The 13,252-nt window shown below is 49.8% G+C and overlaps 1 protein-coding gene across 3 annotated transcripts in view; it reads right to left on the reverse strand.

The window, feature by feature from the left end:
• Positions 1 to 13,252, reverse strand: part of PGM1 (phosphoglucomutase 1) — a 304,177-nt gene that overhangs the window by 70,484 nt on the left and 220,441 nt on the right. For all 3 annotated transcript variants that reach the window (XM_063939194.1, XM_063939193.1, XM_063939192.1), the window contains 2 exons: positions 12,356 to 12,518; positions 11,814 to 11,960 (listed from right to left, as the gene is read on the reverse strand). In XM_063939194.1, the coding sequence (XP_063795264.1) occupies positions 11,814 to 11,960; positions 12,356 to 12,518 (310 nt within the window). The remainder of the gene's footprint in view (positions 1 to 11,813; positions 11,961 to 12,355; positions 12,519 to 13,252) is intronic.

Raw genomic sequence — 13,252 nt, forward strand, 5'->3', positions numbered from 1 at the left:
CTGTGAGCGAGCCCACTGATCGCTGAAATTTTTGAGGCGGCCCCCCACCGTACCTGGCTACGCCTGTGGAGCCCCCGCGTCATGCGGTGGACTCAGAGGAAGCAGGGGAAGAATTTTGATTCTGGGAACTGGCTGCTGGTGCAGCTTTTTCCCTCTTCCCTCGTTTGACCCGCCTGTTTTTTTTTTTTTTTGAAGCCCAAAGGACTGTACCTGATAATACAGTGCGTTTCTTAGGCTGTGAGGAAACCTGAGGTAAAATATTTTCATCCCAGCTGTTGCTGTGGATACGAGGTCCCAGAGACCATCCCCAACCAATTCCTCACCCTTATAAGGCTCTATGTGCCTTTTAAAGTCAGCATCACCTGTCCAGTGTCGGGTCTCCAATACCCTCCTGACAGAATGGACATTGCAATAATTCAGGATGCCAGCCGGCAAAATATTCCTCTGTGCATCCCTCATATATAAGACGACGTCTTATGTTCGCAAAATAGTATCCCTGTTTGAAAGGGGTACAGACCACGCTGCAGCAGTCTGCAGGTCTCAGTCTAGTACCTGAGTGTGTAATCACAGACTTCAGGATAGCCTCCTGCTATTTATCAGCAGGTACCTTCAAAGTGGCCGTATCCTAAGACGGCAGTGCCACCTTGACAAACGTGTGAGCGCCTTATCCACCCTAGGGGATATCTCCCAGCGTAACTTATCCTCTGGCGGGAAAGGGTACGCCATCAGTAACTTGTTAGAAATTACCAGTTTCTTATCGGGGAAACCCACGCTTTTTCACACTTCATTCACTCATTTGATGGGGGAACAAAACACTGCCTGCTTTTTCTCCCCACACATAAAACCCTTTGTTTTTAGTGGTACTTGGGTTAATGTCAGAAATGTGTAACACATTTTTTATTGCCGGGATCATGTAACGGATGTTCCTAGTGGATTGTGTATATGTCTCAACCTTGTCGACACTGGAGTCAGACTCCGTGTCGACATCTGTGTCTGCCATCTGAGGGAGCGTTGATGGCCTTTGAGACGTCTGGGCAGGCGCGGGCTGAGAAGCCGGCTGTCCCATAGCTGTTACGTCATCCAGCCTTTTATGTAAGGAGTTGACACTGTCGGTTAATACCTTCCACCTATCCATCCACTCTGGTGTCGGCCCACAGGGGCGACATCTCATTTATCGGCATCTGCTCCGCCTCCACATAAGTCTCCTCATCAAACATGTCGACACAGCCGTACCGACACACCGCACACACACAAGGAATGATCCAATGAGGACAGGACCCACAAAAGCCCTTTGGGGGGACAGAGTGAGAGTATGCCAGCACACACCAGAGCGCTATATAATGCAGGGACTAACTGAGTTATGTCCCCTATAGCTGCTTTTATATAATTTATACTGCGCCTAAATTTAGTGCCCCCCCTCTCTGTTTTAACCCTGTTCTGTAGTGTAGACTGCAGGGGAGAGCCAGGGAGCTTCCCTCCAACGGAGCTGTGAGGGAAAAATGGCGCCAGTGTGCTGAGGAGATAGGCTCCGCCCCTTTTTCGCGGACTTTTCTCCCGCATTTTTATGGAATCTGGCAGGGGTTAATATACATCCATATAGCCCTGGGGGTTATATGTTATGTATTTTTGCCAGCCAAGGTGTTTATATTGCTGCTCAGGGCGCCCCCCCCCAGCGCCCTGCACCCTCAGTGACCGGAGTGTGTGGTGTGCATGAGGAGCAATGGCGCACAGCTGCAGTGCTGTGCGCTACCTTGGTGAAGACTGATGTCTTCTGCCGCCGTTTTTCCGGACCTCTTTTTGCTTCTGGCTCTGTAAGGGGGACGGCGGCGCGGCTCCGGGACCGAACACCAAGGACTGGGCCTGCGGTCGATCCCTCTGGAGCTAATGGTGTCCAGTAGCCTAAGAAGCCCAATCCGGCTGCAAGCAGGCGAGTTCGCTTCTTCTCCCCTTAGTCCCTCGCTGCAGTGAGCCTGTTGCCAGCAGGTCTCACTGAAAATAAAAAACCTAAATCTATACTTTCTTTCTAAGGGCTCAGGAGAGCCCCTAGTGTGCATCCAACCTCGGCCGGGCACAAGATCTAACTGAGGCTTGGAGGAGGGTCATAGTGGGAGGAGCCAGTGCACACCAGGTAGTCATAAATCTTTCTAGAGTGCCCAGCCTCCTTCGGAGCCCGCTATTCCCCATGGTCCTTACGGAGTTCCCAGCATCCACTAGGACGTTAGAGAAATAAGAATTAGCTCTGCAAATTACTTAAAAAACGTAATCAAACTTTCGGAGGATTCTATTATCAGATCATATTTACTGTCTTAAGGATTGTCAGGCAAGTTGTAGAGCACTTTGGACTATGTCAAGAGTCAACCAAAACAGGTGTCCTGCTGGTTATAAGTTGATCCTACATGTGGCCATTTTCAGGGCCCATTGAACCAATGTGGCTCACAATTGCCATCTGCTTCCAAAATTGGTGAGGAAAGTAGAGGCCATTTGATTAATAGACAATCTGATTTTGATCATTCTTAATGGAGAAAAGTTGCCCAAATAAATGCAGACCGTGCAAGTGGTCATTGGCCGACTGCACAGACCAAGTCGTAAACGATCTGTTTTGGCCAAACGTTGCGTGACCAGATCTTTTTAATATGGCCACAAAAGATGTGTAGCAAAAATAAGATTTTACTTACCGGTAAATCTATTTCTCGTAGTCCGTAGAGGATGCTGGGACTCCGTAAGGACCATGGGGAATAGACGGGCTCCGCAGGAGATAGGGCACTTTAAGAAAGCTTTGGACTCTGGGTGTGCACTGGCTCCTCCCTCTATGCCCCTCCTCCAGACCTCAGTTAGGGAAACTGTGCCCAGAGGAGATGGACAGTACGAGGAAGGATTTTTGTAAATCTAAGGGCGAGATCCATACCAGCCACACCAATCACACCGTATAACTTGTGATACACTACCCAGTCAACAGTATGAACAAAAACATAGCCTCGGTTCAACCGATAAACTATAACATAACCCTTATGTAAGCAACAACTATATACAAGTCTTGCAGAAGAAGTCCGCACTTGGGACGGGCGCCCAGCATCCTCTACGGACTACGAGAAATAGATTTACCGGTAAGTAAAATCTTATTTTCTCTAACGTCCTTGAGGATGCTGGGACTCCGTAAGGACCATGGGGATTATACCAAAGCTCCCAAACGAGCGGGAGAGTGCGGATGACTCTGCAGCACCGATTGAGCAAACAGGAGGTCCTCATCAGCCAGGGTATCAAACTTGTAGAACTTTGCAAAGGTGTTTGAACCCGACCAAGTAGCAGCACGGCACAATTGCAATGCCGAGACCCCTCGGGCAGCCGCCCAAGAAGAGCCCACTTTCCTAGTGGAATGGGCCTTAACCGATTTAGGCAATGGCAAACCTGCCGTAGAATGCGCCTGCTGAATCGTATTACAGATCCAGCGAGCAATAGTCTGCTTTGAAGCAGGAGCGCCAACCTTGTTGGCCGCATACAGAACAAACAGAGCTTCAGTCTTCCTGATTCTAGCCGTTCTGGTCACATAAATCTTCAAAGCCCTGACCACATCCAGGGACTCTGAATCCTCCAAGTCCCGTGTAGCCACAGGCACGACAATAGGTTGGTTCACATGAAAAGATGAGACCACTTTTGGCAGAAAGTGAGGACGAGTCCTCAACTCTGCCCTATTCACGTGAAAAACCAAGTATGGGCTTTTATGTGATAAAGCCGCCAATTCTGAAACACAACTTGCCAAAGCCAATGCCAACAACATGACCACTTTACACATGAGGTATTTCAACTCCACAGTTTTGAGTGGTTCAAACCAAGGTGACTTGAGGAAACGTAACACCACGTTAAGATCCCAAGGCGCCACCGGAGGCACAAAGGGAGGCTGAATATGCAGCACACCCTCACAAAAGTCTGTACTTCAGGAAGAGAGGCTAATTCTCTTTGAAAGAAAATGGATAAGGTCGAAATTTGGACCTTTATGGACCCTAATTTTAGGCCCAAAGTCACTCCTGTTTGAAGGAAGTGAAGTAGACGGCCCAAATGGAACTCCTCCGTAGGAGCAGCTCTGGCCTCACACCAAGAAACATATTTTCGCCATATACAGTGATAATGTTTTAACGTCACGTCTTTCCTAGCCTTGATCAGGGTAGGAATGACCTCCTCCGGAATCCCTTTTTCCGCTAGGATCCGGCGTTCAACCGCCATGCCGTCAAACGCAGCCGCGGTAAGTCTTGGAACAGACAGGGCCCCTGCCGCAGCACGTCCTGCCTTAGAGGAAGAGGCCACGGATCTTCTGTGATCAACTCTCGCAGCTCCAGATACCAAGCCCTCCGTGGCCAATCTGGAACAATGAGGATTGTTCTGACCCTGCTTATTCTTATTATTCTCAACACTTTGGGTATGAGAGGAAGAGGAGGAAACACATAGACCGATCTGAACACCCAAGGTGTCACCAGAGCGTCTACCGCTACCGCCTGAGGGTCCCTTGACCTGGCGCAATACCACTTTAGCTTTTTGTTGAGACGGGATGCCATTATGTCTATTTGACCCGTGATCTGTGCGAAGACTTCTTGATGAAGCCCCCACTCTCCCGGATGCAGGTCGTGCCTGCTGAGGAAGTCCGCCTCCCAGTTGTCCACCCCCGGGATGAACACTGCTGATAGCGCGCTTACATGGCCTTCCGCCCAGCATAGAATCCTGGTCGCTTCTGCCATGGCCACTCTGCTCCTCGTTCCGCCTTGGCGGTTTATATGAGCCACTGCCGTGACATTGTCTGACTGAATCAGAACCGTTTTTCCCCGAAGCAATTCCTCCGCTTGACGCAGGGCGTTGTATATGGCCCTCAACTCCAGGACATTGATGTGGAGACAAGTCTCTAGGCTTGACCAGAGACCTTGGAAATTTCTTCCCAGTGCGACAGCCCCCCAACCTCGGAGGCTCGCGTCCGTGGTCACCAGGATCCAGTCCTGAATGCCGAACCTGCGACCCTCTAGGACAAAGGTTCTCAAACTCGGTCCTCGGGGGCACACACAGTGCATGTTTTGCAGGTCTCCTCACAGAATCGCAAGTGAAATAATTAGCTCCACCTGTGGACCTTTTAAAATGTGTCAGTGAGTAATTAATACACCTGTGCACCTGCAAAACATGCACTGTGTGTGCCCCCGAGGATCGAGTTTGAGAACCTCTGCTCTAGGAGGTGAGCACTGTGCAGCCACCACAGGAGAGATACCCTGGCCCTGGGAGACAGGGTGATCCGTTTCTGCATCTGTAGATGGGACCCGGCCCATTTGTCCAATAGGTCCCATTGGAAAGTCCTCGCATGGAACCTGCCGAAGGGGATGGCCTCGTATGAAGCCACCATCTTCCCCAGAACCTTTGTGCAATGATGCACCGAAACCTTTTTTGGCTTTAAAAGGTTCCTGACCAGGGCTATGAGCTCCTGAGCCTTCTCCACCGGAAGAAAAACTCTTTTTTGGTCTGTGTCTAGAATCAGGCCCAAAAAGGTCAGACGCGTTGCAGGTACTAGCTGGGATTTCGGTAAATTGAGAATCCAGCCGTGCATCTGCAACGTCTTCACGGACAGAGACACGCTGTCCAGCAACTTCTCCCGAGATCTCGCCTTTATAAGGAGATCGTCCAAGTACGGGATAATTGTGACTCCCTGCTTGCGCAGGAGCACCATCATTTCCGCCATTACCTTGGTGAAAATTCTCGGGGCCGTGGAAAGACCAAAAATGGCAACGTCTGAAATTGGTAATGACAATCCTGTACTGCAAATCTCAGAAACGCCTGGTGAGGGGGGAAAATCGGAACATGAAGGTACGCATCCTTTATGTCCAGGGACACCATCCAATCCCCTCCCTCCAGGCTGGCGATGACCATTCTGAGCGATTCCATTTTGAACTTGAACCTCTTCAAGTACAGGTTCAGGGATTTTAGATTTAGAATGGGTCTGACCGAACCGTCCGGTTTCGGTACCACAAACAGGGATGAATAATAACCCTCTCCTTGCTGGAGATGAGGAACCTTGATTACCACCTGTTGAATGTACAATTTGTGAATTGCCGCTAACACTAGCTCCCTGTCTGACGGGGAAGACGGCAGAGCCGATTTGAAAAACCGGCGAGGGGGCATGTCTTCGAATTCCAGTCTGTATCCCTGGGAAACAATCTCTATTGCCCAGGGATCCACCTGTGACTGAACCCAGACGTGACTGAAAAGACGAAGACGTGCCCCCACTTGATCTGACCCCCCCCCCCCCCCCCCGGAAAGCCCCAGCGTCATGCTGTGGACTTTGCGGAAGTAGGGGAGGACTTCTGCTCCTGGGAACTAGCTGAGTGCAGCTTTTTTCCCTTGCCTTTACCTCTGGCAACGAAGGACGATCCTCGTACCTTCTTGTTTTTATTGGAACGAAAGGACTGCATGTGATAATGTGGTACCTTCTTAGAATGCTGCGGGGGAACATAAGGTAAAAAATTCGATTTACCGGCCGTAGCAGTAGAGACTAGGTCCGAGAGGCCTTCTCCAAACAACTCCTCCCCCTTGTAAGGCAATGACTCCATATGCCGCTTTGAGTCGGCGTCTCCCGTCCACTGTCGGGTCCACAAGAGCCGCCTAGCAGAAATAGACATAGCGTTTATTCTAGAGCTTAGTAAACAAATGTCTCTCTGAGCATCCCTCATATACAAGGCAGCATCTCTGATATGCTCCATGGTCATTAGAATGGTATCCCTATCTATGGTGTCAATCTCCGTAGATAAGGAGTCTGCCCATGCCACGACAGCACTACAAACCCAGGCCGACACCATAGCCGGTCTAACAATAGTGTCTGAATGTGTGTAAATGTGCTTCAGGGTGATTTCCTGCTTGCGATCAGCAGGATCCTTGAGGGAAGCAGTATCCGGAGAAGGCAGTGCCACCTTCTTGGATAAGCGTGTCAGCGCCTTGTCTACTTTAGGCGCAGATTCCCATCGTATCCGATCCTTCTGTGGAAAAGGATACGCCATGAGAATCCTTTTGGGAACATGGAGTCTCCTATCTGGAGCGTCCCAAGCCTTTTCGCATAATTCGCTTAGCTCAAATGAGGATGGAAAAGTGACTTCAGGCTTTTTCCCTTTATACATGTGAACCCTCGTGTCAGGGACAGGGGGTTCCTCAGTGATATGCAAAACTTTTTTTATGGCAATAATAATGTACCTAATACCTTTTGCCACCTTCGGCTGTAATTTTGCATCCTCATAGTCGACACTAGAGTCAGTATCTGTGTCAGCGACCTGGGATATGGGGCGCTTTTGAGACCCTGAAGGTCCTGGCACCACAGGGACAGGCACGGTCTGGCTACCTGACTGATCCCTAGCTTCAGCTTTGTCTAATCTTTTATGCAGGAGATTTACATTTGCATTCAAGACATTCAGCATATCCACCCAGTCCGGTGTCGGGGTTGCCGACGGCGACCTGACATTCAAGCACTCCCCCTCCATATTAAGCGAGCCTTCCTCATCAAACATGTCGACACACACGTACCGACACACTGCACACACCCAGGGAAACTTTTTCTGAAGACAGTATCCCCTGAAAAGCCCTTTGGAGAGACAGAGAGAGAGTATGCCAGCACACACCCCAGCGCAACAACCTGGAGACCAACACAGAATGCTTTTCCCCAGCAGCGCTGTATTATACTTTATCCGCCAATTATGTGCCCCCCCTTCCTCTCTTTTTAAACTCCCTTCACCGTGTGTAAGCAGGGGAGAGTCCGGGGAGCTTCCTCTCAGCGTTCTGTGGAGAGAGAAATGGCGCTGGTGAGTGCTGAGGGAGAAGCCCCGCCCCCTCGGCGGCGGGCTTCTGTCCCGCTCAAAATCGTGTAAAATGGCGGGGGCTCAATTATATACATGTACAGTGCCCAGCTGTACATGTATATACCTATTTGCCATCTAAGAGGTGTTATTATTGCTGCCCAGGGCACCCCCCCCTTCCCTGCGCCCTGCACCCATACAGTGACCGGAGTATGTGAGGTGATGTGAAGCAATGACGCACAGCTGCAGTGCTGTGCGTTACCTCTGTGAAGCTGAAGGCTTCTGCCGCCTGAAACGTCTTCTTGCTTCTGTTCTTCTGGCTCTGTGAGAACGGCGGCATGGCTCCGGGGGTGGACGCTCAGGACGAACCTGTGTTCACCCCCTCTGAAGCTAATGGTGTCCAGTAGCCGAGGAAGCAGATCCTATCAGTTAAGTAGGTCTGCCCCTCTCTCCTCAGTCCCTCGATGCAGGGAGCCTGTTGCCAGCAGTGCTCCCTGTGAAAAAAGTAAAAATCCAAACAAAAATGCTTTCTGTAGCAAAGAACTCAAGAGAGCTCCCTGCAGTGCGCCCTTCATCCTCTGGGCACAGTGTAAAACGGAGGTCTGGAGGAGGGACATAGAGGGAGGAGCCAGTGCACACCCAGAATCCAAAGCTTTCTTAAAGTGCCCTATCTCCTGCGGAGCCCGTCTATTCCCCATGGTCCTTACGGAGTCCCCAGTATCCTCTAGGACGTTAGAGAAAGTAGACGCGTTGTAGGGACTAGCTGGGACTTCGGTATATTGAGAATCCAGCCGTGTAACTGCAACGTCTTCATTGACAGAGACACGTTGTCCAGCAACTTCTCCCGAGATCTCGCCTTTATGAGGAGATCGTCCAAGTATGGGATAATTGTGACCCCCTGCCTGCGCAGGAGCACCATCATTTCCGCCATTACCTTGGTGAAAATCCTCGGGGCTGTGGAAAGCCCAAACGGCAACGTCTGAAATTGGAAGTGACAGTCCTGCACTGCAAATCTCAGGAACGCCTGATAAGGGGGAAATACCGGAACATGAAGGTATGCATCCTTTATGTCCAGGGACACCATCCAATCCCCCCCCTCCAGGCTGGCAATGACCGCCCTGAGTGATTCCATTTTGAACTTGAACCTCTTCAAGTATAGGTTCAGGGATTTTAGGTTTAAAATGGGTCTGACCGAACCGTCCGGTTTCGGGACCACAAACAGGGTTGAGTAATATCCCTCTCCTTGCTGGAGATGAGGAACTGTGACAATCACCTGTTGAATATACAATTTTTGGATTGCTGCCAACACTAGCTCCCTCTCTGACGGGGAAGCCGGCAGAGCCGACTTGAAAAAAACGGCGAGGAGGCAAGTCTTCGAATTCCAGCCTGTATCCTTGAGAAACAATTTCTAATGCCCAGGAATCCACCTGCGAGTGAACCCAGACGTGGCTGAAAAACCGAAGACGAGCCCCCACTAGATCTGCCTCCCCCCGGGAAGCCCCAGCGTCATGCGGTGGACTTTGCCGACGCAGGGGAGGACTTCTGCTCTTGGGAACTAGCTGTGTGCAGCTTCTTTCCCCTGCCTTTCCCTCTGGCAACAAAGGACGATACCCGTACCTTTTTGTTTTTATTGGAACGAAAGGACTGCATTTGATAATGAGGTGCCTTTTTTGTATGCTGCGGGGGGACATAAGGTAAGAAATTCGACTTACCAGCCGTAGCGACAAGGTCCGAGAGGCCGTCTCCAAACAACTCCTCCCCTTTGTAAGGCAAGGACTCCATATGCCGCTTTGAATCGGCGTCTCCCGTCCACTGTTGGGTCCACAAGAGCCGCCTAGCAGAAATAGACATAGTATTTATTCTGGAGCTTAATAAACAAATGTCTCTCTGAGAATCTCTCATATACAAGGCAGCATCTCTGATATGCTCTATGGTCATTTGAATGGCATTCCTATCTAAGGTGTCAATCTCCGTAGATAAGGAATCTGCCCATGCCACAACCGCACTACAAACCCAGGCCGACGCCATAGCCGGTCTAACAATAGTACCTGAATGAGTGTAAATGTGCTTCATGGTAATTTCCTTCCTGCGATCAGCAGGATCCTTGAGGGAAGCTGTAACCTGAGAAGGCAGTGCCACCTTTTTGGACAAGCGTGTCAGCGCCTTGTCTACTTTAGGCGAAGATTCCCATCGTATCCTATCAGTTTGTGGAAAAGGATACGCCATAAGAATCCTTTTGGGAACTTGTGGTCTCCTATCCGGAGATTCCCAAGCCTTTTCGCACAATTCACTCAGTTCAAATGAGGACGGAAAGGTGACTTCAGGCTTTTTCCCTTTATACATGTGTACCCTCGTGTCAGGGACAGGGGGTTCCTCAGTAATATGCAAAACCTCTTTAATGGCAATAATCATGTACCGAATACCTTTTGCCACCCTCGGCTGTAATTTTGCATCTTCATAGTCGACACTAGAGTCAGTATCCGTGTCAGTATCTGTGTCATCGATCTGGGATATGGTGCGCTTCTGAGACCCCGACGGGCCTGGCGCTATAGGGACAGGCATGGACTGGCTACCTGACTGATCCCTAGCTTCTGCCTTGTCTAACCTTTTATGCAATAGATTGACATTTGCATTTAAGACATTCAGCATATCCACCCAGTCCGGTGTCGGTGTTGCAGACGGCGACATGACATTCAAGCACTCCCCCTCCACATTAAGCGAGCCTTCCTCGTCAAACATGTCGACACACACGTACCGACACACTTCACACACACAGGGAACCTCTTTTCTGAAGACAGTATCCCCTTCAAGGCCCTTTGGAGAGACAGAGAGAGAGTATGCCAACACACACCCCAGCGCAATGACCCTGGAGACCAACACAAAATGTTTTTCCCCAGCAGCGCTGTGTAATATGTAAACCGCCAATTATGTGCCCCCCCCCCCCCCTCTCTTTTAAACACCCCTTCACCGTGTGTAAGCAGGGGAGAGTCCGGGGAGCTTCCTCTCAGCGGTGCTGTGGAGAGAAAATGGCACTGGTGAGTGCTGAGGGAGAAGCCCCGCCCCCTCGGCGGCGGGCTTCTGTCCCGCTCAAACTTACTAAAATATGGCGGAGGCTCTTTTATATACATGTACAGAGCCCACCTGTACATGTATATAGTCTTTTGCCATAATAGAGGTGTTATATTGATGCCCAGGGCGCCCCCCCCCCTGCGCCCTGCACCCTTACAGTGACCGGAGTATGTGAGGTGTATGGGGGCAATGACGCACAGCTGCAGTGCTGTGCGTTACCTCAGTGAAGGTGAAGGCTTCTGCCGCCTGATGTCTTCTGACTTCGGTTCTTCTGGCTCTGTGAGGAGAACGGCGGCGCGGCTCTGGGGGTGGACGCCCAGTAAGAACCTGTGTTCACCCCCTCTGGAGCTAATGGTGTCCAGTAGCCGAGGAAGCAGAGCCTATGTTAGACAAGAAGGTCTGCCCCTCTCTCCTCAGTCCCTCGATGCAGGGAGCCTGTTGCCAGCAGTGCTCCCTGTAAAAAAAGTAGAAAAAAATCCAAACAAAAATGCTTCTAGGCAGAGAACTCAGGAGAGCTCTCTGCAGTGCACCCAACCTGCTCTGGGCACAGTGTAAAACTGAGGTCTGGAGGAGGGGCATAGAGGGAGGAGCCAGTGCACACCCAGAGTCCAAAGCTTTCTTAAAGTGCCCTATCTCCTGCGGAGCCAGTCTATTCCCCATGGTCCTTACGGAGTCCCAGCATCCTCAAGGACGTTAGAGAAACATAATTTTTTTTTTTTCTTTCTTTAGCGTTCCAGCCAATTGACTGGATGGGTCACAGTATGGCCATCAGAAGAGTGTGACGATGAGTTAAATCAAAACCTCAACAGTTGGAAATAGGGTGTGCTACAACCCCGGTGTGTAACAAAGCTGGCGGAACCCAGAAAACAATCAGTGTTTTTTTATTATGGCATGAGAATATCTTGATAAAAATATGGAAATATAAAACAGCATGGTTACCTGTGAACGGCTTGAACTTATTTTCCAAATCAAACTGTTGTTTCCCAATAGTGGCCAAGTCTACTTTGAGGTCGGTGCAGATGGCGTATTCCTCAATGGTCTTGCTGATCTGGAAGATCTTGTCCGTGATGGCTTCAGGAGCTGGACCTATGGGGAAACAAGGCAGGAAGATGTGGGCGTCTATCACAGAAGACAAAGAACCTGCCAAGACCTTCTATCACAGGAGCTTCTCTCATTCTCGGTTTCCAGAAGAACCTGCATCAACTCTACTTGATGACATTTTTAAAGGGCATCCCACAATTCCGCCCTGTAGTCAACCACGCTTAATTTTTCCCCAAATATAAAATAAATCTTATATTTATATTTCCCACAGCCATCCTCTAACTTGCTCAGTACCCTATGGGTTTCCGAGCTCTTGAGTGGCCTGACCACACATTTGTTTGTTCTCATGTACAATGAGGGAGCTTTGTACTGGATCATGGCCAACCTCCGTACCTCTACATGCTCACGGACACTGTATTGGCCAGAGATTTAATCCTTACCTCCATTGGAAGTGTTGAACTTGATGCCGAAGTCTCCGTTCGGGCCGCCAGGGTTGTGACTGGCTGTCAATATGATCCCACCGATGGCTTTGATCTTGCGGATGATGTAGGAGACAGCCGGAGTGGACAGAATACCATTCTGACCAATGACCAGACGGCCAATCTGAAACACAAGGGACATTCAGTGTTTTAGATTTACCAAACATTTAGGAGGGGGGAAAAAAAAAAAAAAAGAGGCAACAACTCAGTATGGAAGAGCCAGCTAGAATGCTTGGCTGATCCATCGAAAGTCCAACAGTCAGTACGAGCAGGAGACACTTAGGGGAGATGTATCAAGCCTTGGAGATATAGAAAGTGGAGAAGTTACCCAAACCAAGCAATCAGCATCTGTCATTTATCTTGCACAGTCTAGCTGATGGGTACTTTGGGCAACTTCTCTACTTTCTCTCTCTCCAAGGCTCGATACATCTTGCCCTAAGACTGGAGGGTCACTTCATAGAAGCAACATCCACAACAACAAGTTATGGCCCCCATACATTAACAACATATTGCTGCAATGACACTCAATGTCCGGCCCATCTGTGTCACCCCTGTCTGACTACCCCTCTGCTTTAGAATGTAAGCTCTCACCAGCAGGGCCCTCTTCCCTCAGGTGCTTCTCATCTTACTAAGAATATTTTCTACTTCATTCTCACTACAATGGCACCTAACCCTGGTCTCTGCCACCCTGATACTTATTTCCGTGTCCTCTCCCCTGATGTAGCCATATGTATCATGTACTTGTCCTATATTGTCTTGAATTGTAGGTCGCTCTTTTTTTGTTCTGCTCATTTGTTTGGTGGTACTTACAGTAGATGGTAAAATGCAATCGGACATGGTTTTCTGCCAATCATTTAT

Source organism: Pseudophryne corroboree, chromosome 9 (assembly GCF_028390025.1).
Source record: "Pseudophryne corroboree isolate aPseCor3 chromosome 9, aPseCor3.hap2, whole genome shotgun sequence".
Taxonomy (NCBI): domain Eukaryota; kingdom Metazoa; phylum Chordata; class Amphibia; order Anura; family Myobatrachidae; genus Pseudophryne; species Pseudophryne corroboree.